This window comes from Streptopelia decaocto, assembly GCF_964273445.1.
Source record: "Streptopelia decaocto genome assembly, chromosome: 3".
NCBI lineage: Eukaryota > Metazoa > Chordata > Aves > Columbiformes > Columbidae > Streptopelia > Streptopelia decaocto.
In genome coordinates, this window is record NC_138656.1 from 33,630,268 (window position 1) to 33,658,256 (window position 27,989).

Consider the following 27,989-nt stretch of genomic DNA (forward strand, 5'->3'; position numbering starts at 1 on the left):
TTGTGAACTAAAGGCGCTGTATTGGTAATAAGAGACAATGAAAGCAGAGAAGTCAACACAAAATGATACACAGCCTAATAACAATACATTGTGCAATTAATGTATATAAACATTCCCTTCAGCAAGACCCTCCTCACCCCCCTTCCCAACATAGTCCCTCCGTATTTACCGTGCAGCAGGGAAGCAAGGAGCATGGTGGCTCATGCTTGCCTTCCTGAAGGGGAATTCAAAATCAAGGTTCAGTGCATCAAAAATTAAATTTAAAATAAAAGCAAATTAAAATCAGCAAGAGCTGGAGGCAGTTGGGTAAACAGAAAGTATCTGTTTGTAAAAGCAAGCCTGCAGGCTAACCAGGGGTTTTTTACACCCTCAGAGGTCTACACTCCTCCTAGTATACTTCTACTCACCCTTCTGTCTGCCAGCCCACAGGAGACCAAAGCCCTGAGTGGAGGACACAGCACTTCACAAAGGAGCCTGGCAAAGGGAGCAGCATGCTTTGCTGGCATTGGAACAGCCTCAGGGCAGCCCAAAGAAGCAGCAGGACTCAAAATACTGGTTGGTTTAAAAAGCACACAGGTATGGAAACCACATGGCTGGAGGTTCTTCACTGCCCACTGGGAAAGATGCCTCCTCATCCCTCATGGAAGTGTCTTTGCCAAAATAAAGCTGCCAGTAATGGTTACTTTGGTGGGAAGGGTCACCATTTCTTTCATATATGTTTTACTAATGCTTGAGAGCACAGGGGGTCTACAGGTCAGCAAGAGGATGCATTAATAGCATGCAGTCCCTCAGCTGCTTTGGTAGAACTGTGTTTGGGAACTAATAATCACCAATGAGGAAAAAAAACAGCTTTGACCCACTTGCTTTTTGGCCAGAGCTTGAGAAAAAGAAATAGAATAGCTCCTCTGCACAAAATTCAGAGCTGCCTTTTTGTAGCCACTCCTGAGCTTTACCTCCTCCAGTTTCCACTGTCCAACAGACCACACCAACTTCTGTGCTGCTCCTTTAGCCAGGGGTATGGTTCTGCAGTGATCAAGTCTGCATATAATTTTCTCTGCTGCAAGGAGTTGCAGCTGCTAAGCTCATTTATACCAAACTGTGGAGAATTAATACATGGGTATACAGAGACAATTTGCTTGTGAAGACACGGAAGTGCTCAGAGAGCACAACCTACTTGTAAGATGACATTCAACGGTGTGCTAAGAATGAGCACAAAACCTACACATGATGCTGGGCCTTAAGAGGGTGGAGGTGGGACTTCTACAACATGCCATCCTTGTTCTGGCTTCTTTGGGTGGCATGCAGATCACCTACAAGTGAAAATTTCCATGTCTTGCTACATAAAGCTTGCTCAAATTGTACATATGGGTGTGGAGAGAAAGAAACAAGAATCCGAACAACTGCTATAGATTCTAGAACTACAGGTTCCTTTAAGGCACAGTTCAGACAACCCCTCAATCAGTTTCCTCCCTAGTGTGCCAATCTGTGTTTAAAAATAAGCCAAGAACAACAAAAAAATAAAACAACCCGGGGAGGGGCGGGGGGAAGCAGGGCAGGGGCAATTTTGCTGCTTGGCTGAAAGCAGTCAACTGTGTGTTGTCTTCTGATTTATGTGGAAGACCTGGCAAAAGTGCCATGGAAGCCAGAAGTGAAGGTGAAACATGCAGCAGAAGACAACTGAGCCCAGCACAGAAGTGCATGGAGAAGTCTGTTGGCACACAAATACCATGCTGAGAGTTTCACAGCTCTGTGCCTTCACCCCAGATGCAGCTCTAGGGCCAAATGAGACATGAAAGGTTACAAAGCCCACTCTGACACTTAAGAAGGAAAGTCTGGTAACTTTTCCAGTGGGTATAGTCAGAGGACAGGATTTCTTCTGACCAACAAAATGGTCAAAGTCAAGATCTCTTTTCACCGAAGCCCTGGGTCTTTTTAATGAAGTCAGACATCCCATGATTTCCTCCAAAGACTTCCAGCATCCCAACCTTCCTGTGTCTTCCCTCCCACAGCTGCTTTCCTCCCTGAAGATTTGGGTAACAGTGTTGAGTACCAAGAATCAAAGCACCCTGGTCTCAGAAGTACCATGAGGCATAGATATGTTCACAAATGAATCCCAGGCTGCTGGCTCAGGATCAAGTCACTGACCTGGAGGGGAAATCCCTGTCACAGCAGCTTCTAGAGTCTGAGAAATCCTTGGCACTGAGCACATCAAATCTGTGCCAGGAACTCTACTCATCACCTGTGCTGGTCTTTGTCCAACAGGGTACCATCGTACAGGAACTGCCAGTGGCCAGCCAAGTGCCTTGATAAGCTGAAGTGTTGGAGACCCCAACAAGAATACATACTTTGATCCCAAAGCTAGCATTCTCCAGTGAGTTAACACTCTCCACTGCACAGTGTAGGCCTTTGACAAGGCCAAGGAGACAGCTGCCAGGAGTGACACAGGGCTGCTTCAATGAGCTGTTGCCCAGCTCTGCCACCAAGACACCTCTGTTCCTTCCCACACAGCCAGGGAAGCACAAGCCTGGAGCGCTCTGGCACACACAAAGCTCCACAAACATTGCTGAATGTTTGAAAAGGAGCAAGGAAAGCTGCCAGCCCCTTGGCCTCATGCATGCAGTAGGTCAGGACAGAAGGGCATTAGGCCTTGGCTCCAGGAGTCACCACAGGAACTCCAGCAGCAGGCACTACCTGGGCCATACTCTTATATACACCGCCAGGGTAAAGCCTCGTCCTGTGCCTTCTGCATATTCCCCCCTTGGTTCAATCACCTCCAGGAAATCAGCTCTGGAGAAGACCAGAAGTTGTGGAGCCTCCCCAGTCTCATCGGTCCCCGAAGAATCCAAGCCGGGCTCAGTGCCCCCTGCATCCCTCAAGAGAGCAGGGTTAGGGGTAGTGCGCTTGGATGAAAGACAGCACGTCCTCCTTTGATAGCTTCTCTGGATCTTGCCTTTTCTGAGAATCGTGCACTTTGACACCTTCCCCCCACTCCCAGAAGAGGCGGCTGTAATGGCAGATGCTGTGGGCAGAGAGGAGAGCAAGATTAGCTGGGCAGGAGAGGGGAAGGAAAACACTGTCATCCTAGCCACAAAGTGCACTACGGAGACAGCTGCTCTTGCAATGGGAGCTGCACAGAGATTTTTCTAAGGCACCTCACAGATACAATAAGGCCAGTGCATTCATTCACCTTACAAACTCTACAGCCCTGAAGTTACAGCAACTTCCAAGCCTAAGAGATTCCCATGGAAACAAACTTGTTAATTCTATCGTCACTCAAGATATAGTTCAGTATTTGCTGGAAGGAGACGGGTCATTAGGGAAAACCTACCTCCCCCCAAGTTTTTGAGAGGATGAAACTGTCATTGCAGGCAATGGAAAAAAGCCTTAATGAAGAATTTAAAAAGTCTGCCAGCAGCAGCAAGCAGCAATCTAATCACTCACCACAAACCTGCTAGAATCAGTAATAGCTGTCCTATGGAGCTTTGCAAATGAACAGCACTTCACGCTGTACAAAAGCAGCTAGGATCACTCCCTCTTTCCCCTCGCCTGAAATAACCAAGCTCCACTTGGCTGCGAGAGTTCTGGTCCTACAACGCCATCTCTCACTCCTGTCCATTAAGCACAGCCCTCCCTCACTGCATCAACATAGTCCCAGCCATAATGAAAACAGAGCTGCTAATTACTGCCGACACAGCAGTGTTAGTTATGTACCATTACTGACACTTAATATTCACAGCTTATTTAGTGCTGCTGTTCTAACAAAGCAGTACTAGCACAGAGACAAGAGCACATGTCAATGGCTAATTATAGACACATTAGTACTCACTAACCACAAGACAACACATCCCTTCTGGAGTCCCACACACAGCTCGCTCCACCTCCTGCACTCATGCCGGTTCATGCCAGCCTACTTCTGAGTACATGGGCGGAACTAACTCTATCCTGGCACACTGAGGGGAAGAAGCATTGTGTGCCCCTGCTTTTAACAGTTTTAAGCCCATTCTTCCATTTAGCTGCTTAAGTAAAGCTTAAGGATTCTTAAAAGCACTGCTGTAAAGTAGGTAAGGAGATTCAAAGTGAGAAAATCACATCAAGCTCTTGCTCAGAGGCACAGTCCCGGGTAGTGGTGTTAGAGGACAACTCTTGAGACTATTTGAGGGCAGGGTGTGCAGAACATCACCCATGAGCCCCAAGGTGTCTCAGACTCAGGATTTGCTGTACTTAAGACATGGCCTTAGCCTAAAACTCAATAGGTACAGATAGAGTTCAGCAGCCACAGTGTTAATGACTGCTCAATGACAAGCCGCCATTCCATCCTTTCCAAAGGAGCTGCTGCTTTTCCCTCACTCTTTCTTTAAACAGATCCCAGCTACCTACAGCTTATTCCAGAGCCTGTGCTAAATGAGCTGGGATTTGCTTTTAAATCAGTGACTTCCAACCAAGAATCTTAAAATACAGCAAATTACAGTTGCTGGGCTCAATTTCCATTTCCCTGTGTGCAGGGAGGTTCAGTAACTTGTACTCTGCTGCAGACAGGGGAACAAAATTGTGAGAAGTATGTTACTCATAGCAATTAATTGCAAAATCCACATATCCAGATCAGCAGTTTCCTAAAAGTCTGAGAAGGTGCCAACTTTTGCAGCACACCCTGATGGTAACCAAGCTGTGCAGGCACTGTGAACAACTCCAAGAATATAGCACAGTGTGCCTGAACTCCCTTCCAAATACCCAGACACACACAGAAACTTGCACACAGCTATCGTTCCATAGCCTCAGTTCTGGCTTGTACTCACTGAAAGGGTGCAATGGATTCAGAAGGGAGGTCATATGTTGCTGCCTTGGTCATTTTGTTGAAGAAGAATTTCCTCTTGGAGTTTTTGCTGTACGCCATTGTCCAGGGATCTTGCAGAAGAGTCACAGGGATCAGACAGAAAATGGAAAGGGGTAAAAAAGCAGAGTATAAATACACATACCCTGTGCAAGCAGGGAGGAAGGATCTATAAGAATAATTCTGATCCTTATCTTACTCCTTTCTCCTTCTCTACCCCAAGGCCTGCTTCCCAAGCTGTTTGCTACTCACTGAGAAAACTCCTTTCTCCCGCATTTACAAGCTGACATTCCAAATAGGATATTTCCATGTACTATGACTTTGGAGAATGTCTTTTTAATCAAAAAATATTATCTCATTTAAAAAGTCAGTCTAGTAACTAAATGAAATTACCTATACATCAGCTAATCAACCTGCAACAGAAAAAACTATCATATAAATAGCCTAAACCTTATCGAGGTCCAAGCTACCACCATTACAACCAAACAGTTAATCTCTAGCCATTGGAATACTCCCATTAATTCTTTACCAAGTTACAACAGGAGCGAGCCTGCTCAATACTTTTTACTTCAGGATACAAAGAAAAGTTAAATAAGAGTGGCGACTTTTCTCTTCCTACCATTCACGGTCCGTATGATGTAGAGTCCTGTGGGTACAAAGTGCCGGTCATCTCGGCCAGTGTAGGACAGCCGGGGTATTCCTCCTGAGCTCTTGATGATTTTCATCTCTAACCTAAATGTTGAGAGAAGGCAGTGATAGAGACTCTCTGCTTCTTCCTTTACCAGCCTCTTGAACACAATGTGCCATCTGAACACCCTCTCCAGAGTATCCCAGTAAAACCGACAGCACTGCACATGACAGGACAAAATATTCACACCCTGGATAATTCAGTCTCTTACCTCTCCCACATGGCCTGAGAAACCAGCCAGAGCTGTCTAAGTCAGATAGCAAATCGAGTGTTGCAATGAAGCGGTTCCCATTTCAGGTATGAACTCTTAATCTGTCCAGGCACTGAAAAGCCACTGACCCTTCTGCACACAAACTCAAGCACCAATGTGACTCCTTCTGTAAAGCACACTGGCCACATCTACAGCAACAGAACTCAGCAGGATGATGATCTGAGTCTGCAGCATCTTGGAAACAGCAGCCACCAGCTGAAAAATCTCTAACAGCTCTTTCTCCAGGACTCCTAAAACATTGATCAGCACATCCCTCCCATTCCTGTGTACTGGTGACAGATGACCTCCATGGGCCCTGAAGTCTCTCATTTCTGCTGGTCACATACCTCACAAAAATCTTCTCCATTTCTTCCAGTCTGTACACTTCCTTCACTCTGGGGGGAAAAGACAAAAATGTGATTTACAGTAAAATTTAAACTGGTCTCTTTTTCTGTCCCAGCTACAGGGAGCAGCCAAACAGTTAATTTGTACAGTGTGAGGTGGTCAGGCATGACTGAGGTTCACCCTTCTCAATCTTCTGCTCCAGTTCCTTATTTCTCTGGCTTGAGAAAACCTGACACCTGCACACTCATGGTTGGGTTGCTCTAAGAGGTATACAAGCTAAACTAAACTGCCTGTTTCTTCACTCAGGGACACCACAAACTTGTTAGCTTATCTGAGGTAAAAGCAGCATTTTTTTTTCCCCAAACAATAAACATTATTTGAAATCATCATTCCTATCATTAGGTCAAAATACAAGGTTTTGTTGTTCTGAGACACAGAGACAATTGGAAAGTTTCAAAAGCACTGCCTCTGAGCTGATATCCCAACTACTCATTTCCCATACACTGCTACAAGCATCAGGCTTCAAAGAGCACAGTTTGAACGCCTTTTCACAAGAGCAAAGGACCCCTCTAAAACCCACTTCTACAGCTCTCCTTCTCACTTCACCTTCAGTCCTCCCCAACACTGAGTTCCTCCAGTTATTGCAACTGTACGTTTGTCTTGAGTTTGAGATCCAACTCATCTTTCATTAAGTCACCAAGAACATCCTCTTTCCCTTCCTCCAGCTTCTCTCACAATATCACAGCACTTCTACCTTCTGAAACAGAAGCTGGTTTTGGTTTTGACACCCAGCACAATGATGCTTTTATGCTCCATCATAGCAGAATTAATGAAATGGAGCAGAATTAATGAAATGGAAGGTCAGGAGGTAACCAAAGCTGAAGTCCTTTGTCAGGAACTTTCTTGGGATTGTAACTTAAGCCTTGTCCTCAGGCTAATCACTTGGAGATTACAACTGCTGGTCAGCACTTCATTTATCTACTGACTGTCAGCATCTCTGCACTACTGCTGACCTTTCAGGGCAGACAAGGACATAGAAGTCTTTGCAATGATCAAGCTAACTGGGTGCTAGACCTACTATAGCACGTATTTGAAATCGGCACCAGCCACTCCACCTATGATGAAAACATGTCTAATATGTGAAAGGAGGGCAAAACTTCTCCACTATCAACCTTTACCTTCGATATTTAAAGGGCTTTTAGCCTCTTTCCATTGAACATAACAGAACTGTGAATTTCAGCTTGAAATTTAACTTTTCTTCAGCTCCTTATCTTCATTCTCTAACACACTGAAACCAAACCATGCCAGGCTGAGGGAAGGAGTTGGCACTCACCGGATGGGGTTCATATCTGGCCGGCTAGGTTTAGAAACAGCTTTGACAAACTTCTCTGCCAGCTGAATCCTGAATGAAAACAGGAGAATCCAGCAATTTACCAAGATCTTTGGCACAGCAGGTAGGTAACAGTTTCAGCAGAATAACCGAGCAGACACTTCAGTACATGCAGACTGCCTCCACTGCTAGCCAAATGAGGACTGAGCAAGTCTGTTTCACCCTGCCCTCCCAGTTCAGCACCTAGTGATACTGGTTGTTATCCATTAGGAAAGGGTCTCCATAGCCTCCCCTGCAAGCCCACATGCTGCTGAACACATTGATGTATCAACAGGAAAGTAGGACTGGCAGAGACATCATGTCCCTGAGGAAGGAACAGAAGGGCTTGTTCCAGCTATGCTCATTCATATTCCCAGGATGCTCAGTTTACCCAGACTGCCTGGCTCAGCCCAGACTAAGAAAGGAGCTAGACCTGCCCTCATACACAGAAAAGGTGCAGCTGGAAAAGGCTACATGCACTTCACTTCACAGCAGGTTCACTCATAGTTCATCTTTATAGCAGTGTTTCAGCAGAATGCACTTGCCTCCCTGTGCTCAGCATTCTGCTTTTAGTGTAAACGCTGTTTCCCAGTCACTCCTACTCATGTACAAGAAAGAAGCTTCTCCAGATCCTACATACCTCTGGTTGAAATGCTGCTTTCGAACGTCATTGCCATTCAGTACCAAGACATCCAGGATGTGGATGGCGCTGATTTTTCGCTGGGCTTTCCCCTAGGTAGGGTAATACACAGACTTGCTAGTCAGACTGTTGCTATTTCAGCTTTGATTTATAGCCTGGTTTTTGACAGGACATCATTCTCTTCTAACAAGAAAGCACCTTTCTAGTATCTTGCAGATACTAGAAGCAAACAAATTCCCTGTTGCCCGTTGTACAGTAACGTGCCATCGTCCACGAACTGGTGTATCTTGACTACACAGATCTGTCTTAGGGAAGGGAGAGTGGGCAGGACCGCAGCTGCCATCGCCAGTTCTCTGTGCCTTATCAGGTGCCACAGCACAAAGGCCAGTGCACTGCAGCATCCTCATCTACAGTGCCAGAGGACAGGCAAACTCCCAGGCAGCAATACCTTGCATTGTGACTATACCACAAGAATCTTTTCCCCAAGGTCTGCAATCACTACTGAGCACTTATGTACCCAAAGAGCTACAGAACACATGAAGTCATCTTGGTAATGTTATCTGCTGCTGCACTTAAGACAACAGTGGCATGTCAGGTCCGAAGTGTTTTCAAAATAACATTAAAAGCTCATATCTCTAGCACTGAACAGAATGAAGGAGCTTAAGCAAAAGTAGTTTATCTAAATATCATACACAAAAAACCTTGCACCTGGCACAGATGAAACATTTATTCTGCAGTATCTTACAAAGAACAGGCAAAACTGTTCATTAGATTTGCAGCCACTTGGTAAGGGAGAGAATAGCCTCCTACCTCTCCTTTCAGCTCATGAACAATCTCCACAGAGAGAAGGGTATCTCGTGGCAGCTCGGTTTTCAAATCCAGCTTTGTCCAGCGATCTGACTGGCGTCCATCCCAGGTGTAGATCTGTGATTTCTGTGTGTAGAAGGCAGAGTCAGATTCAGCCAAAGCTTCATGAGGGCAGGGGTGGAGGAGAGACCTCTGACTAACTGTAGAGCAGCCCTCAGAGAATCTTTTTGTCCCAGGCTGTCATAGGCAGTTTCTTCTTCAGAAGTTTTAAGGAAGAAACTTAATCTCTACAGCAAAAGAACAAAACAACCAATTCTAACCTGCCAGTGGGTTTTCATTCCCACATAAAGAACCAGAAATAGAACACCTTTAAAAGGACAGTGAAGATAATTAGAGACACCAGCAAGAGTACAGGTCTCTGTGTAGGCTGTGATTACAAAATCGGGTTAATTAGTGTGAAAAGCAGTCAAGTCAGGAGAAAGAAACATAAAACAACTAGCAGTCTCAGGGACTGGTGTTGGGGATCCTTTCTGGCCTTTGAGGACAGGAAAGGATGGGATGAAACTGCAAGGCAGAGTAGTAGCACTGAAATGAACCAGTAAAACTCCCGGACCGTTCTCAGCACTTACCCCTAGCCCCAAGAGGAACTTCTGCTCGCTTCCAGCCACCATACACCGGTAATCTAACACTTGGCGAATTTTCTCCAGTGTACTAGGATTCAGAGGAGTGGGTTTGTAGCTGAAGGTATCAATGTCTGTGCCCTAAAAAGCAAATTATGGAAAACGCAAATTAGACGCAATACATCAACAGGTAGGTAAATGCAACTCCTACATGAAACCATAACCCAAGACTGGCTTCTTCATCTCTTATTTCCTGTGGGTAAAAGTTCTATTTGTATGGAAGGACTCAGAACAAGCTTCTGGGTAAGGTCTCACCTGGATTAACTCAAAGAACTTGGACTTGGGATCTGAAGACGAAGGAGCAACACGAGCCTGATCAGGAATCTGAAAACAAATCCAAATTATTATAATAAGCGTTCTTCTTTGGCACATTCATAGGAACCTATTTGGTTTCAATACATGACAGAACACCTGCCCCCTGAAAGTCCTGCTCTTGGGATTCCAGTCACTGGAGAGGTCATCTGGCAAATAAAAGGTCTCACGTGTTTTGTAAATTTAATGTAGGTATACCATGTCTCACAGGAAACAACAGGCAACTTCAGAAAGTTTCAGGCTAAATCTTTGATTTCCTGCATGTTTGGATGAAGTACTGTTTTATCAAACATACGGAATTAGGCTGTGAAACTGACTGCTGCATCTATGGCCCCACTGCAGTCAAAAGCTTGGGAAGGAGAAACTGCAGACAAGGCCTTTTGGAGAGCTCTGCTGGTTGGGAACTAGGTGCTGAGTTCACTCTGTGTGCAATTAAATATTCTCACCTGCAGCACAGAAGACTGCTCATTTAAGCCATACACATAATGAATCAGAAATGCCATGTTCACTTACATGAACAGCTTCAAATGACCTTTGACTTTCCTACAAGACAACGTATTAAGCCTCTGGCTAGAAAGTCCTCTCTGTACTGCAGTTTCATTCTTGTTTTGTGGCAGCAAGCCCACCCTCACAACCTCCCTGCTTGGCAGCTTCCTTACCCCCCATAGCTGGAGACACTCTTTTCGGATTTCAGCCTGCCGTGGCTCAATCAGTGTCCTAGAGAAAGAGCAGACTGTTAAAATGGTGAAACCTCCTTGCTCTTGCAGCATTACACACCCCAGCCCTATAAAACTTGCATCTTTCAGTGTCTGGCTTGGAAATGACAAACATGCACTATTCCTCAACAGGTTACACAAAAGAGGATGCTGCCTTCCCTCCCCACCCTCTACCCACCTCCAATCCCCACATTTAGCTTTGTTTCATGGGCTGTACTACTGATTCACAGCCACCAGTCCATCCCATGAAAATATCACTAGGCATCGGTGTTTTCAAGAAGTTATGTATTAGTATGAACTTGTGCTCATCTCCAAGAGCTGGCTACATAGCCCTGTTTACTAATAGCAATGAAGATCTGCTGCTGGCCACGAAAAACACAGTCTCAATTTTAGGATTAACTCTTAGATAATTCCTGGCTACCAGACTCACTCAACTTCCTACTATGTATTCTCTCTGAATGACACCTGAACAGAAAAGCCATGCCAGGGAAACAGCTATACACTGCAATGGCTCCAGTTTCATGCAAGAAATCCACACCATAAGTTTTAGGTAAGTCTAGGTATGTAACTTAAATACTTAGAATTGCTCCTGGAAAGCAAAGAGTAATGAACCACACCCAATTTAGATGGTTACTGTAGAATTGAACACAGCAGCTAGGAGCTACCTTTCTGTTTACATTCCAGCCAAGAAGTGGGCCTGCTTATGGTAATCTGAAATCATGCAATGCATGGAAGCCTCTTCAACATGGCTGATAACAGAACACCAACTTTTAGGACTCCTCCAGCCACCCGCACATTTCTGCAGATAACTCTGGCAGAGATACAAACTGAGCTACCTAAAATCACTGTTCACCTTCCTGGTTCCAAAGGCCAAGCCAAATACCAGACCAAATCAAGAATACATTAAAGAAAGGTAAAGCAATTCATTTACAGTAGGTTAATTCAGTCCTCACCAAAAGCCAAAGGAATATATATACTCACGTGTCTTGAACAAAGGCACGAATTTTGGCTAGTGCCTTTATCTGAACTTTGCAGTGGCTGAAAGAGAGGACAAGTTCCAGTCAAAACGCAAGTTAATCACCACCAAGATTGTTCTGCTGTTCAAAACGAGGAAGAGTCCTGGGGCAACAGGAAGGAGGAAGCCAGTCTGAACTTCAGAGCAGTTATGCATCATTGCCAACATGATTCCAAGTGACAGCAAGACCACTAGAAAGAACTAGGCAGTAGCCTCCTTTCCTCTACACAGTGCTCAGAGGCCAGTCACTAACAGTACACAGCATTTGTCTCTGCCCAGGGTCCCCCTGCTCTGCTAAGCCTCTCAAGGAGCAAAAGCAGAGCAGTGTAGCAGCATCAACAAGTACCTCTGTAAGTGCAAGAAGCTACAACTGAAAGCCTTGTTGGTTAACCTGCCTACAGCCAACAGCCCTCATTGCCCAACCTGCCTACAGCCAGCAGCCCTCATTGCCCATGGGCACTCACCTTTCATTGGAATGGACAATGTAATCATAGAAATCCTGGTCGCCTTTGATCACATTCAATGGGACAACAAGATTCACGTCCACATCAGTGTTGCGCAGCTGATTGAGTCTGATGTTCACCGTGAAGAGATAGTCCCGCACATCATCAATCCCCAGCTTTAATCCTTTGCATATCACATACCTGCAGAGCAAGGCAGAGAGATCCCATGGGTTCAGTCCTTTCACACAGCCAACTTTCCTGCCACACTGCCATTATCAAGACAGTTTCCTAAATCCCAGGAAATCTTTCCTCCTGGGTATCCCTAGGAAGGTGCAATCTCACCTGTCACAAAATCATTATACGTTTTCTACATCTGGAAAGACTGGGAAACTCAACCATATTAAAAAATAAAAAAATCTCCCTCAGGTTGTAAATCAATTCTCCACATTTGACAGGTACAATGACAACACACATAATATGCTCTAGCTTCACTGGAACTGTAGCTGTTTCAAGCAAAACAGAATTTGTTATACATTTAGTTCCACTGCCTTCTCCCCAGAAGGGTAATTTGGCAAATACCTTCTTTACCTTGGAAAACATAACTTGCTAAGCATCTATAATGTTTCCTCCTCCACGACAGTTGCCAACTGAGGCAGGCCACAGAGCTTCCACTAGACCTATCCAAATCCATCTATCACTGTATTTAGAGGACAGGGTTTCTTTAGTAGCCCCTCATGCTCAAGGATCTCACCTCTCTGAATTAGCAGGGCGGCTTGTCACAGGTTTGAAGATGCACACTCGCTCAAAGCAGCAATACAGCAGATAGATGAGTCCCACACTGAATGGAGTAAACAGGTCAAAGGTTTTGCAGACAAAATGTCCTCCTGGAAAAAAAGCAACACAGCACACTGATACCAGCAGATTATAAGGAAACAAGGAGATACCATGCACTTCAATGGCTTTCTCTTCTGCAGAACCGGTAAGAGGTTTTTTTGTACAATTGAACAGCATCTAAAACACATTCATGAAGTGGGCCAATTGGGCTCCATGAACCACTTTTCCCATATCTCTGCAGCAAAGAGAAAAGCATTTTTCTCACCAGGATCACATCAGTATGCATGTTGTGTCATAAACAAGTACTCTATCCATCCCCCATCCTCCCCTTCCAGGCCCAGACTGTGCCTATAGAATGGCAGCATGCTATGCAAAAGCCTCAACAGAAGAGGAGCTCTGATAAGTGCAACAAGAAACCTGAGGCTGCAGGAAAAAACTAACAGATGTTACCTAAACAGAATAACTCACCATCCAAAAATAAGAGTCTGTGTCACCTCTTGCTTTCAAACAAGATTCCCACTTTCCTCAAGCAAAAACCAGTCAGTCTTAGAGAGCTATTATCTCCCCAGACAGCAAAGACTTCAAGAAGGTTGCTCCTTTTACCATATCACATTTGAGACTACTGCTAAGTAATCATTGCCTCAGGTATTTCTAAACATAGGGCATAAGACAAATGATAATATAACGAGCGTTTTTATGTTCTGGCTCAGTGCCAAATGCTAACTAAACGCAGCAGAAGAGAGGAGCCATCAAAACCAGTTAGAGCTGTAATGTCCATCTTTTGGCAACAACAAGGTTCTGCTCAGACAATGTGAAATATCATCTTGTTCTGATCACAGAGATGGCAGATTTAAAGGAGAAAAGCCACAAGTTAGAGGTAAAGATGAACTGGGTAAACACCACACTGTTCCAACCAGTCTGCTAGAATATTCAGGAAGCAGTTGACCCACCTGGTGCCGTAAAACTCAGATACATTATCCAGTTACCACACTAGTGACCTTAGCTCAAGACAGCTACATAATGTAACACATTGTAAGAGCTTTAAACTAATGCATTTTACCTCATGCCTTTAATTAAAGGCAAAATAGACATAGATAATGTTATTTTTCTGCCCTAGATCCCTTAGCTTTGTGACAACCATCTTGGGATGGATGCTTACACACTCAGTTCTTTGCAGCTTAGCCTCACTGCAGAGCAGACTTTGTGACATGTTAATAAAAATTGTACAGCATCCTCCTACAATGCCACCCACACCTTAGAGAAGGAGGAAGAAGATTAATGGATAAAACGTACCTGTCCGGACTATGGACAGTGCTGTAAGGAACTGGCAAAGCATGAGCTGTTTGCTTAGGATTTCTTGCAGATTCTCCTGACCCTCCACTGAGAAACCCTGCAAAGCCCATAGCATATGATTAGTATCTCCATAAATCAGTTGGTCAAGTAAAGGATTCTATAAAGCTAAATTACAGAATCATGGTAATTTCTGTTTCTTTAAAATAAAAAACACTCCCACCGGGAATTTTAATGGTAAGCCTTGAAGAATTTCACATTGTAATGACAGACATGTGTAAATCATCCTACTATACACAGACTGAGGTATGGTCAGGCTGGCTAGGTCATTAGTGCAGGAAAAAAAATAAATGGACCAACCCCATCAGCCATTAAGAAATGCACTCCCTTGTGATCAGTATTGTCCAGAACAAAATTCCGGAAAGCAGTAATGTTCTCTGGGCGAGTGATGTCTCCATCTCCATCAATCCCTCCCTCTCCTGAGGGGAAAAGAAGAGACAATTACTAACATGTTTGGAAGTAGAGACAAAAGATCAGTATGTGCAGGTGATCTATTGTATTCAATCAACATATATTCATAAATTACACAGACCTTGGCAGGCGAATAAGCATTAACCCATTCCCTTGTTCACCAGCAAAAATGCTCGTTAATTTAGGAAAATTATTCAGATTTTGTGGAAGGGGCTAAACAAAGCCACATAGTAACCATGCTCAAATGATGAGTTGTACATTAGCCTCAGCAAAAGACAAATCATTCACTGCCCACCCCTGAGATGAGGACTACTCGACAACATAATATTCTCATTCAAGGAGGAATGACACGTAGCGAAACTAAAAATGTAAGGCTCAATCTCACTGTAGAGCTCACCTGTTAATAACATGTTTTTACAGACAAGGCAAAATTATTTACATTTTGCATTGGCAACCTTCTAAGAATTCAAATCATTCCAAAGAAATACAATACTCTTATTTCGAGACACAATGCAATCTGGAATTTTAAAAAATAACCAAAAAAACACCCCTGCAAACAAGTTTATAAGGGAATTAGGGAAAGGGAAATAGGGTTTGTGCATGAATGTTTGTACTGTTTTCCCATATGGCTCTTTTTAAAGAGATGTACATTGTCCCCCAGGTGGGTGTTTTAGAAAGCTAATCTAAGGTGTATTCTAAAGTTCATCAACTCTGACTTTGAGGAAACCTGAACTTCTCTTTGGTATTAGTGCCTATAAATCTTCTACAACTACAGCTTCTATTAACTGAACTGGAGAACTAGAAAGCAGCAGAGATCAGGATGCATGATAGTGCTTTGATAACCAAATTCCTCATCAATCATCCTGTCAGTAAGCAAACTGACACTACAATTTGTTACCATTTTTCACAACACAACTATCACAACTGTCTACTTCCTTCCCATCAGTGGAAAAGAGTTTGTACACATTTCACTAGGCTTCCTAGCGTAACAGACAGAAAGGGATCAAGAAAATGCATCAAATTCATTTGGCTGTTCATTTCTCCACATATCTCCTCTCTGTAAGATCACCATTTTGCAGTGAGTTATGAACATCCAAATGCTGCAACCATTAGAACAATGTGTTTATCTGCCTTGCTGCCCTTGCCATGAACCTTCTCTTTAATAAACCTAATCCTGAAGTGCTAACCATTCTCTAAGAGTTCATGACCAGGTGTCAAAACTGGCAGCCAACGAGAGTCACAGTGGTGGAGGGGGAGGAAAAAAAAAATAAAAGGCATAACAATGGAAAAGCAAACCCCCTTCTCTGACACAACAGTCACACTCAAGTTTCCTTTATACAGTCTGAAATAAGAAGCAGGAATACTAGCAATCCTTGTATTTCCCTTCCTGGTCCTAGAGGCTATACAGATAGAAGGCTCAAACATATCAGTAAGCTTAACAAGCTACCATCCATGAGGTGAGATGCTGCAATTGTCTGTGTACACCTGCTTAGTCTGTCTCAAAGCAAGGTGAAACATGTTACCTTAAACCTCTTTGGATTAAGAAGCTCATTTAGTTACAGTGAATCAGATACAGCCTCTAACCCAAATCTGTTTTATTTATCTTTACTAAAAGCCCACAATCAATTATCAAAGCAGAGCTAGGGAGGTCTGATACAGAAGCATACTGCCAGTCAGCCAAGTAAGGTTTCTGTCTCTGGCTCTGCTAACAGATCTTTGGGCAGTCAGAGAGCTGGAGCAGCTCCTCTGCCTGGACAGGCTGAGAGCACGGAGGTTGTTTAGTGTGAAGAAGAGAAGGCTCTGGGGAGACCTTAGAGCAGCCGTCCAGTACCTAACGGCGGCCTACAGGAAAGATGGGGAGAGACTCTTCTTATTAAGGAAGGTAGTGATAGGACAAGGAGTAACTGTTTTAAACTGGAAGAGGGCAGATTTAGATTAGATATGAGGAAGAAATTCTTTACTGTGAGAAACAGGTTACGCAGAGAAATTGTGAATGCCCCATCCCTGGGAGTGTTCAAGGCCAGACTGGATGAGGCCTTGAGCAACCTGGCTGGAAGGTGTCCCTGCCCATGCCCTGCCCAGGAGGGTGGAACTCAAACCATTCTATGAATCTGTGCTACATCATCTCACTCACTATGTTTCAGGCTGATATCAGTGAAGCGGGACAAATATTGTCAAGCAATCTTAAAGCACTCTGCAATTTTCAGATAAGTAAAGCACTCAAGTATCAGCTATTACAATGGGACACACATCCCCAGGGCAGACTGGAAGTGCAGAAACGTGAGTTGATATGCGGGCTCGCCAATCTCAACCCCTTTCTCAGATGACAGCCCTCTTACACCTTGCAAAACGGTTCCCTATGAACAGGCTTCTCTTAGATCTCCATGCTGGTATCAATACCAGCCCTGCTCCCAATACAGAGACTGTAAGCATAAGCAAAACCATCAGGTAACACTCATGTATGCATTACATACCATAATAAGGCTCAAAGAGCTCACTGGAAGCAGAATAGAAGTCCTCTAGTTTAAAATCATTTGGTCCTTTCAATGTCATGCCAAATCCCTTCGCATGCCACTTCCGCCTCCACAAGACATATTCAGAGAAGCCTCCAGGACCAGCACACACATCAGCAAAGTAGAGCAGCTCTGCATCTCGCTCCTTTATCAAGGGCCTCTGCAAAAGGAAACTGAAGAAATTCTACTGACCCAGTAACAGCGCCCATCAGTCAAAGCAGATACACCACGAACTGTACTACTCAGTCAGAGAAGTCTCTTTTAAGCACCTGTTTTCCCAGCTAGTATTCTAAGGATTCTTCTTTCTCCCCACCTTCTCCATTCTCTGAGAAAGCATTGCTGTTTGAAAGTTAAATAGAGGCCCTCACCCCATGGAAGTCCTTAGGGTTTGTAAACATGTAGTCAAAGACATGGTCCATATTTGCCATCTTCATCGCAGCCCTGTGAACATATAAATATGAACCTATTAAGTTTCAGCCTTGGCTCCCAAGGCTGAAAGTGGACATGAATGGGAAAGGGGCTACACTACCAGAAGTTCTGCAAACCTGTTCAGGAAGAAGACTCCCCGGATCATCTCATAGGGGTTAGACCTTGTTCGGGCTCGACGCATTTCTTCTCCATCCAGCTCATCAAATACACTCTGCACAAAGAGAAACAGAATTGAGCTGGACCTCACACAGGCTTGAGGGATAGGCAGGCATAAGTATTTCCTATCTTTGTGCTTCTCTCTCTTAGACAGTAAACTCCATGCAGGGTTTGGTTCACTAATACAGGATGTTTTTCTGTCACAATGATTTTCACTCTTCTGCTAAGCCACCCCAGTTTTTAAGTAAATTTAGAGACACTGAAGAATTCTGTGCTGATAGCTCCGGAGACTGATAACATGGTTGACAACCTCAAAAGCAGTGCCAGGCTAAGGTATTGCCCTCACACATATACACACACTCACACTCTGCTGCAATTTAGAGGGGCATGATAAAATCAAGGAGGAAGATGGAACACACAAGAAAAGACATGGAGCTTACTTCCTCAGCTTATTTAAGTCTTCAGCCTTTCAGTTGGACTAAGAAAGGGAGAGTGTTCTCATTCATCTCTTTGAAGGCTGAGGTGCAAACAGGTTGCTGAACAGACAGTAACAACCAAAATGCGAGGTCATGTCAGTGCATGGAGGTGAAAGAGGACATTCTGGCACTTGCCAATCACCTAAGCAAACTACTCAGTCCTTTTGAATTACTTATTTCACTTGCTTCCCCAAAACTTCAATTCCTTTCTAAAGAAAGGGACTCACCTTGCACTGCAGGACATTACGTAAAATCTCTTCACTACAGAACTCGGTTTCATCTTCAATCACCATCTTCCTCTTGAACAGGATGAGAACATAGACAACAATTAGCAAACACAGTATCAGTCATTCAGAATGCAACATGCACCAGTAGTAGATGAAGGCTGCCAACCACATATTAGGCTGTATCAGCAAAAGTGTAGTCAGCCAGCTGAGGAATTATTCTCCTCTATTAGGCATCTTGAGACCACACGTGGGATACAGCATCCAGTTTAGCACTTCCCAGTACAAGACAGACATACTGGAGCAAGCCCAGGAAAAGGGCCACCAAGATAATAAGGGTACAGAATAACTTGGTGTATGAGAAAAGACTGAGAGAACAGTGTGTTCAGAATGGAGAAAGAGAGATCTTATTGCTGTCTACAAGTACCTAATGGCAGAAAACAGAGAAGACTGATCCAGCCTCTTAGAGATAGATAGCAATAGGACAAGAAACAATGGACACAAGCTGCAATACAAAAAAATGCTGATTAACCATACGGAAATTTTATTTTGTCTACAGAGTTATCAAATACTGAAGCAGACACCCCAACAGGCTGTGAAATTTCCATCCTTGGAGATACTCAAGGCCTTGAGCAACCTGATCTAGTTAGACCTGCTTTCAGTAGGAAGCTGTGCTAGCAATCTCCAGAGGTTCCCTCCAGCCCAGGTTATTCTGCAACTCTTTGACAAGGCAATTGTTCCAGGCTGAGTAGTCCTGCCCCTTCTTAGGGTGTAAGTACTGAGATCTAAAACATTACCTTCCCCACAGTCATCCACTCCTTCAGCTCCTGGGCATCAGGGATTTCTGTGGTACACTCCAAACACCAGTCCACCTCCTCGTAGGCACTGGGCTACAAGCACAAGACATGGGAAGAGCCAAAGATGTTTTTGCTAGCAAAACTAACAACTAATTGCTCCCCAAAAGTTTGCCTCCCAATCCTAGCATAAGGCATTATGCCATGACTTAAAGGCCGACCATAGAGGTTTTTTCCTCAGAGTCTAAAACATGTATTTTTTTTAATCCAAACAAGAACAGCAAAACTCAAAAAAAAACTCCACCACAAAAAAACCCCACACCATTTTCATTAGAGTCTGATAAGTAATCAAGACAAAGTACTCTCAAGGTACATTTTAGAGACACTGTAAGAGAGACAGCTGCCAAAAAAGCACACTTCCTGACGGTGCTTTACACATTCTTTCTCCCAGTTCCTTCTTTCTCCCAGTTCTATCTGAAATGCTCCCTCATTCTACAACTTAATTCAGGCTTTGAACAATTTTTATAATCTTGGGAAGGAATTGTTTTAGCAGTTAAGATCAAAGCGACGCTACTCCTTGTTAGAGAATAGAAAACTTCTCTAACATCCTCCACAAAGAGAGGCTGCTAAGATCTACTTACCTTCTTATATTTTCTAATAATATCATCCACAAGGGTTAATCATATATAATACTTAACTGCTGTGAGCTGTAGAAACACAATGGCGAATGAGACCTAAACCAATGAGACTACAGAACAGGTCTCAAAGTCCTGGCTTTCAAGGAATAACCTCTGATATTACTTTCAACTGCTGAAAACAATTCAAAGAAAGGAGAGCAAAGTACTATAACATGCACCATACATAACCTGACAAGCATTGCTGCCTTTGACTAACAACATCTGGGATCTTCTGGTTACTCTCCAGCTTCAAGATTCTCAGGATACAGTGTTGTTCGGATTTTTTTTTTTTTAATACAAACATATAGCAGCTATTTTGCACCAAATAATACCAAAAAACCTGGGCTTTAGTTTCCTGACCACATCTATTTCTATTTCCCAATGTTATTCCCTGTTGAAGAGCTTGACAAGACACAGGAATAGAATATCTGAGCATTTTATTTGGGACTACTTAACACACCAAGAAAACATTAAGAAAAAAAAAAATCACAGCCATGAAAAATTACAGTAAAAAAAAGGTAAACCCAAAAGAATTTGATAATTTTCAATCACATTCACCACTGCAAACTCAGAAAAAAATTCCTACAAACCATGGCAACAATCCATGTGAAACCAATTTTGTGCCAGAATGTTAATACATGTAAAAAGAAACAACTTTTGCCATGCTGTTCTGGGACAAAACAAGGCCTGTGTCTACCCAGCAGAGCCACTTAATGGTATCAGACAACACTATACGTTGTTCTCAGAGGGCAAATCCTGAACAAAACAACAGAAAAGGGATTCAAAACAGGAGGTACTTACCTCTGGCTCATCCTGCCAATCAATATTGAGCTCCCCATCAAATCCTTTGAGGGTCAGCCCAAAGCCTCTCCTTCCCTTCTGATTGGAGGCCTCAACAATATCCTTCCTGCCCTGGCCATATTTTCCCAGACCTTCTCCTTCCCGGAAGCCCATCTTGGCCTAAAAGGAAAGCAATGGGAGCACACTGAGGCAAGTGGACTTGAGTTTACGTACCATTACTGGGGTCAAAGACTAGCAGGGAAAACAGCACACCACCCTGAAGTGACTTGAAGGCATTAAGTATTTTTAATCTCAGTTCTGGCTTTCAGGACTTAATACTGAGTTCACTGAGGCAGGACATGAAAAAAACAGATCTGAAGAACAATATTTGAGATGACAGCAAATTACAAGAGGTTCAGTAATGCAGGAACAGCCTGTTCAGGAGGAAAAGTAGTGAGGAGCCTGGAGCCACTCATCACAGTGTTCAGTAAGTATGGAAGGTTCATAAAACAAAAGATACTGGAACAGGAAAAAATTCATGTTTGATGATATCCTTTGTTGTGAACATGCACTTACATACATTTCAAGCATCAGTTAAAACTTCACCTAAAACTCAGAGGAGGAACACAAGACACACTGCTCCTAAAACACATTCCTATCTCTTGGGTTAAAAGAAATATGTTCATTAACTGCTATTTTTTCAGGCTTTTCATATATTTTAGCAACAAGAGAACAACAATGAAAAGCACAGATGCAGTCACTTTCACTCCCTCCAGTAGGCAGCTACAGGATACTAAGTAAAGACTTATGGATTAAGTTTCACTCTGAATATTATCCATACACTCCTTCCTGTGTGAAGCAACAAAACCAGTGTTTATTACCAATCTGTATGAGAAACAGCACAAGAATATCTGACAGGTTTTATACAAAGGTATACAGGGTTTCCCATTGCCTTTGCTACCTGGCTCTGAATCAGACCTTGACATATGTACCCCAAACAACAGCCATCGAGCCTGTTATACACCGATTTTCAGAGAAGAGAATTTTGGTCATCTAGTAATCAAGGACTATTTTATTTTTACTTATCTAATGCTACCAAATCATTCAACTAGACTTGATACCACATCAATCTTCATATTCAAATTTATGAGGCCTTACAAGCAAAAGCCTCCCAAATGCAGTAGTAAAAGCTCCTAAATTGTGGTGATTGACAGCACACATCTTAATTGGCTCAGGAGAGAACTCTCCAAGTGAAAGACAGTCTCATGCTAGCACCAGCAAACTGCAGCCCACTGCCAAAAATGCATGTGGACAGATTCTCAACAATCAGCAACAGGATTTATCTGCAGACAGGCATAATCAGCAACTCTCGGACCTCTGGATCCCATTGAGTTTTGAATTCAGCAAGAGCTGAAAGTTCTTTTCATGTAGAGGTATGATCCTGCTGGTCAGCAGCGTTCAACCTCCTTAAGAGACATCTCCCTGTTCCCACTCCCAAGTGCAGCTAACACTTGTCAGCTTCTAGCAGCAGACTGAACTTCTAACTTGGCAAAGGCAGGTACAAGCTGGGCTACCATGATGGAAAGATTGCTGACCCCTGCTTCTGTGAGTTCAGCGGCAGCGCAGAACAAAAGGAGACCGGACTTCAGACCCCCATTAAGTTCCAAACTTCCTGTCACATTTCAAATAATACACAACCAGACACCACATCATCTCTGCTGCCCTTGGAAATAATATTTTTGTTTCTCTGTTGTTATCAAGAATGGAAATTCTTTCAGGACTATGAGACCCTCACAATACCACAGTCATGAAGTTTGCATCAGAGAATAAGTGTAACAAGCATGCACCAAAAGAGACTCCTCATCTCCATAGCTTACTAGTGCCTTTAAATTCAGGAACAAGTTGCTGAATTTGGGACTACCATGAGACAGACAGTCAGCCATTTTCTTAGAACTTCTTAAAAGTACTTTCTTCCCCACACTAACACTGTGCAATCAAGAGGCTGGTGATCAGCTTCAAAGTTTAGTTATCACAGTTGCTATCGTTCACAACTCCCTGCCTTTCTGTGCTGGTTTAACTGAAAATGGGTTGATTTTCTTCATGCAGTTAGAAACCTTTCTTTTTCATAGCTAGCATACTCATTATTTCAACTTAGTTTGAGAACAAGCAGATAACATCCCAGCACAGAGCTAATATTTTTAATTGCTCTGGGGTGAGAGCCAAGGACAATCTGAATGCTCTGCCCACAGGTGTGAAGCAGTGAGGAAGAGCTCGACTGACATACAGACTGATCAATGAGAGTATTCCATCCCATTAGCATCATGCTAATTATTTAAGGAGAAATTGGGATCTTCCGGTTTTGGCTCTACCAATCTCTCTGGTTCTTCTCTCTCTCTCTGTGGCGGTAGCCGGGAAGTTCAGTTGGGGCATTTAGCCCAGCCTTTTGCCATTTTGCAGAGGCCTCTGGGCTTTTCTGCCTTTTTCCTCTCTTCTCCCTCTTTGGGATCAGCCGCTGGGATCGAGCTGTTTCCTAGGACTGGCTGCTCAGCATGTTCATGAGGAATTGCCTTGAGTATCTTTATATATATATATTAGTAGTGTATTAGTACTTTGTTATTTTATTAAACTATGTTTATCTCAATCCAAGTTTCTCCCTTCCCTTTTGATCCTCTCCCCTGTTGGGGGGGCAGTGGGGGAGGAGGTGAGCAAGTGGCTATTGTGGTTATATTGCTTGCTCGGGTTAAACCTCGACACTTTCCTAGAAAGGCCTTTCTGGCCTTACATAAAGCAGAGTGGCACTACTTGATAGAAAAATAAATGACTTAATAATTAACATAATAATTCTACAAGGGTATGCCAGCCAGTCTCCAAGAACAAACAAATTGATGTAAATCACAGACTTTCTTAAAGACTTTCTTACATGGCATTTGTTAACTCAAGCATTGCAAAACAACACACAGTAGGACTCTTATACAAGCTCAGCAGGCTGCCTGACCCAGAGATCCTTCCCTTCATTCACTTTCCTGCTCTTAGGCCTTGAACATGAATCAACTTTCTTTTTCATCCGATCTTCTTCAACCAAGCAGTCTCAGCTTCCCACAATTGCTCAGTAGCTGGATCAAAGAAGCAGAGAACCCCACTACAAGGAGGATCAGAATCCAAATATCTTGAAACAGACTGGTCTTTTCACTTCACTCTCATCAGGTTTTAATGGTTTTCTTCAAAACTATTTTGACTTACCATGAGTTTTTGGGAAACACTGTTATACATTGAATAGCGAGATGAAGTACCCTCCACGAGAGAGTCTTGTTTGAACTCATTGCTGAAGACTGGTCTTTTTTCATCGTTCTCACTGTCAGACGCACTGCTGCTACTGGAAGACTCTGAAAACAACAAAAAAATTGAGAAAAGTGATTATCAAAATAAAAATGAAAGAAAGACATCTCAGCAATCACATTAATAATTATACAGTGCCACTCATTAAATCGTCTCAACAGACACACAGAGTATCTCAGACACTTCAGTATCTCAAAAGCACTACAGGAAACACGCTGGGTTAATATAAAACACCCCATGGAACCAACACCTGGTTATCTGCCCCTTTGTCTCTGGGACGCATACAGCCTCTCTGAGCCACCGGATTCCAGCCCCTGCAAAAGGCCGAGGAAATCCCACGGCAGCAGCAGAGCAGGCCACAGCACAACCACAGTCACATACTGTGGTGTTCCTGACCTCTGTAATGATCCCGAGGAGCTGCGAAAGCCCACAGAGATACTCTCCCAAGAATAATGACAATTACTGACACCTTGATAAAACACACTGGATTTTCCCCAGTTTCCTACTTAACTATAGGTATAAACATATCCCTAACTTAACCAAATATCCACCTCAAGTACACAGGGATCTACCAAGTGGCCAATGCTGCAGAAAGAAGAGAGAGCTGAATCCCTTAATCCCCATATCAGACTTCAGTTTGACTCCATTACCCACCACAGTAGCGAGACTACTAAACAATTAACCCTACCCAAAATGTTGTCCTTGAAGTGTATCGATTTGTTTCTTAAACATTAAGACTCACAGCCTATTCTGACCCCTATATTAACTCAATAATCACAAGGAGCCCTCACACCCCATAACTCTGACCTCACTCACCTCCCACCTTGCCAGCCAGGTACACACACCATACGCTGCCACTATGACTGCTCCCAAACTGACCCACTCAACTTCCACACACACCCCCTTCCCTTTTCACAAGACAAAGGCTTCTTTATGCATTCAGGCCCTTTCACAGCACTTTACAACCATAGGAAATTCCAAGGCTTGGAAGCAGCACGTTTAACTGTGAGGCAACATGAAGTACCATTCTGGGAGAGTTTAAAGTGCCCTGCAACAGCAATACCAGTTGTGTAGGGCACTCGCCTCATCTTTGGTATAGCCCAAGCTCCAGGTCAAAAAGTACACTCCGATTTGAGAAAGAGCAGGCAATTAATTTAGTTAACTCTGAAACTTTTTTTTTCTGTAATCAAACTCCTGTGAGGCCTCAGAATTCCTCCTTCCCTCCAAAAATCACACTGAGCCAGCAAAAGAGATGGTGCTACAATGCAGGAGTCCCAATCAACCCTTTGTATTAATCTCCATTTCTCCCATCTGTAAAAATATAATAAGTGCACTCATTATTTTTGGTTTTTTAAACAATGATGGATTATGATGTTTCCTTATGGTACAACATCTACAACTCCTCACTGCTGAAAGTTTCCAAAACAGAAATAACTGCTGAGGCTGAAAAGATTAATGCTGCTTACATAATAAAAGAATCTTTACAGCTTTGGACCACACACTTGTCATCTACGTCAAGTTCCATTTTCTATGCCTGAAATCATTCCCAGAACAAACTGTTTACATAAGATTTTTTTAAAGCTTAAAAAAAATTCACACCAATCCAAGTTTGTGAACAGAAATAACATAGCATTTCTCCTAAAGAGGGAGCATGCCCCTGAAGTTTCGGCTACCAATTAGGATTTAGGAGACGTGGGATCAATTCCTAGTTATTATTTAGATTACCCGCAGTGGCATATACCTTGTCTCCAACTTACCTTGAGTAGTATGATTACTAAATTGAGTTTCATCATCTGAAGTTGAACTGAGGGTTAATCCCAAGTCTTCTATCTTCTTCTTCTGCTTCTTTTGAGGGCTGCCAAATTCAGGTTCTGTCCTTCTCTTCATTTTTGCTGAAAGAAGGTGATCGCATTTGGTAAACATTAAGGAAATTAACTTTTTCTTGCATGCTGACAGGTAAGGTGCAGCAGCACGGTGGCATGGATCATTTTATGGATTATTCAGTATAATGCTTCTCAACTTAAGTTTGCTCTAGGTAAAAATATTGGCTTCTTTTGAACCTACATTTTAACAGCTAGTCTAACTAAACAAACACAAAATCTATGCAGAAACTTCCCCATTACTGATTACTTGAATTTCAAATGATTTCTACAACCTACTTACCATTAAATGCTAGTAGATGAAGACAAACTAGATGTCACCATTTAGATAACTTAAATATACGACAGTTGCTTACCACCACTGAATCAAAGATTCTTTTTATCCAAAAAACACCAAAAAATTAGGAAATAAGATCAATGTAATGGAGAACACACATGGTGGAACCTATTCCTCACAAGAGACTCAGAGCACCTCTGACCTCACCTCTGCAAATATTAATTACCAAAAGAGCTTTCCTACATGACTTCTACAGCAGAACTTTATTAAACGTGTGCTCAAGTTGGGGGGTGTTTGTGTTTTTCACCAAGAATCACTGGCAAGGTTTCAAGCTTCTGGATACGGCTGATAAACTTTGCATAAACCCAGGGAAAGGACTAACATTAAAGCTGGACTTAAAAGAAGCTAGCTGGGAAGGCCTGCAGCAGAAGAGAACCAAGGAACGGGAAATCAGGTGAAAGTTAAAAGGCACAGGTGCTTGGAGCACTAACTAAACTTCCTTGTGATCGATACAAAGCAATAAAAACCCATCAGTGTTTATTATGCTACACAGGAATACTGGGCTAGAAAAGATGCCCCAGGTCACTGGTTTTAACCCTCAATTATCAAAATTATTTCCAAACACATATAAAAGATAGCTTAAAACCCAATTTCTTTATTCACCCTCATGACTCCGACTTCAAAATCATCTCACAACTTCACTGGACTGCGGCTAAGGCATTGTTTCACTTCCACCAGAATTTCATTTACAGCCAACTCATATTTATCCGCTCTTGAGACAAGTTAGTTCAGGGGGTTTTGGTGGTGGTGGTATTTGTCGTTTTTGGTTTGTTTTGGGGGGTTTTTTGAGGGATTTGGTTTGTTTTTTGATTTGTTTTCCCCTTGCTTGCTCATCTCTAACAAACTGAGAACAGCTTTCTAGTTCTTCTCAGATATTCTCTTAATAAGTCAACACACTCTTACTTCACCGGTTCCAGCTCCCTCTCCGTCCTTCGAGCGGCCCCTTAGCGCACCCGCCTTTCCGCTGGACCCCAAACTACGCAGAATTAACCCCAAGTCAGGCAGCTTCCGTCCCGCGCGGGGAAAGCCCTCGCCCGCCACCCGCAGGGGCCGCCGGCGGCTGCGTCCCCAGGCGCCCTCCCGCGCTTTACCGGCACAGCCCGCACCGGTGCGACACCCAGCCCGCCGGCCGCCCCGAGCGTGCGGCCGCCCGCCCAGGGGCCCCGCTCCCGCTACGAGAAGCCACGCAAGCCGGCGGCGGGCAGGGCGGGCAGGGCGGGCAGAGCAGGCCGAGCGCGGGCAGTGCGGAGCCCGTGGGAGCCGCCGACAGCCGCGCCCCGCGCTGACCCACCGCGGCAGGAGCGGGGCGCACGGACACCGCTCGGCCGCAGCGGGCGGCACTCACGGGAGAAAAGGCGGAGCGCAGGGGCGGGTGGCTCCGTCCGGCCCCGTCTCCCGAGGGCCTAGCGCAGGGGAACGCGGGCCCGTTCCTGCGCCGCCACCGGCCGTTTCGTTTCCCCGCTCAGAGGCGCCGCCGTCACCGTCACCGCCCCCGCCCCGCCCCCCTCCCACGGGTCCTCCCCGGGCCGCCGGCGCGCGACAGTGACGCACCGCCCGCGCCGGCACCGAGGGGGCTCCTTCCCGCAGGCACGCCGAGGGCAGCCTCAAGCCGAAAATGGGCCGGCGACCCCCTCGCGAGGCCCCCTCGGGTCGCTAAGCAACGCCGGCGCCGCAGCGGCCCCGGGCCTGGGCCGTCCCG

General features: G+C 44.1%; 1 protein-coding gene across 3 annotated transcripts; it reads right to left on the reverse strand.

Moving 5' to 3' along the window:
• CMTR1 (cap methyltransferase 1) lies at positions 1-27,791 on the reverse strand. 3 transcript variants are annotated; one of them, XM_082048779.1, is made up of 24 exons: positions 27,636-27,791; positions 25,831-25,965; positions 23,978-24,120; positions 20,759-20,917; positions 19,284-19,376; positions 18,490-18,561; positions 17,747-17,841; positions 17,570-17,642; positions 17,163-17,361; positions 14,578-14,696; positions 14,221-14,317; positions 12,845-12,977; positions 12,115-12,294; positions 11,617-11,673; positions 10,579-10,636; positions 9,863-9,931; positions 9,557-9,688; positions 8,931-9,053; positions 8,121-8,212; positions 7,445-7,513; positions 6,114-6,161; positions 5,448-5,560; positions 4,794-4,902; positions 1-3,019 (listed from the first exon to the last, which is right to left on the reverse strand). In XM_082048779.1, the coding sequence occupies exons 2-24, from the start codon at positions 25,958-25,960 to the stop codon at positions 2,887-2,889; spliced, it is 2,496 nt and encodes an 831-aa protein (XP_081904905.1). In that variant the 5' UTR covers positions 25,961-25,965; positions 27,636-27,791; the 3' UTR covers positions 1-2,886. The 3 variants fall into 3 exon arrangements, with proteins under 3 accessions (XP_081904905.1, XP_081904907.1, XP_081904906.1); XM_082048781.1 differs by lacking the exon at positions 27,636-27,791 and adding an exon at positions 27,382-27,548; XM_082048780.1 differs by lacking the exon at positions 27,636-27,791 and adding an exon at positions 26,237-27,226.
• Between the last annotated feature and the right edge of the window lie 198 nt (positions 27,792-27,989).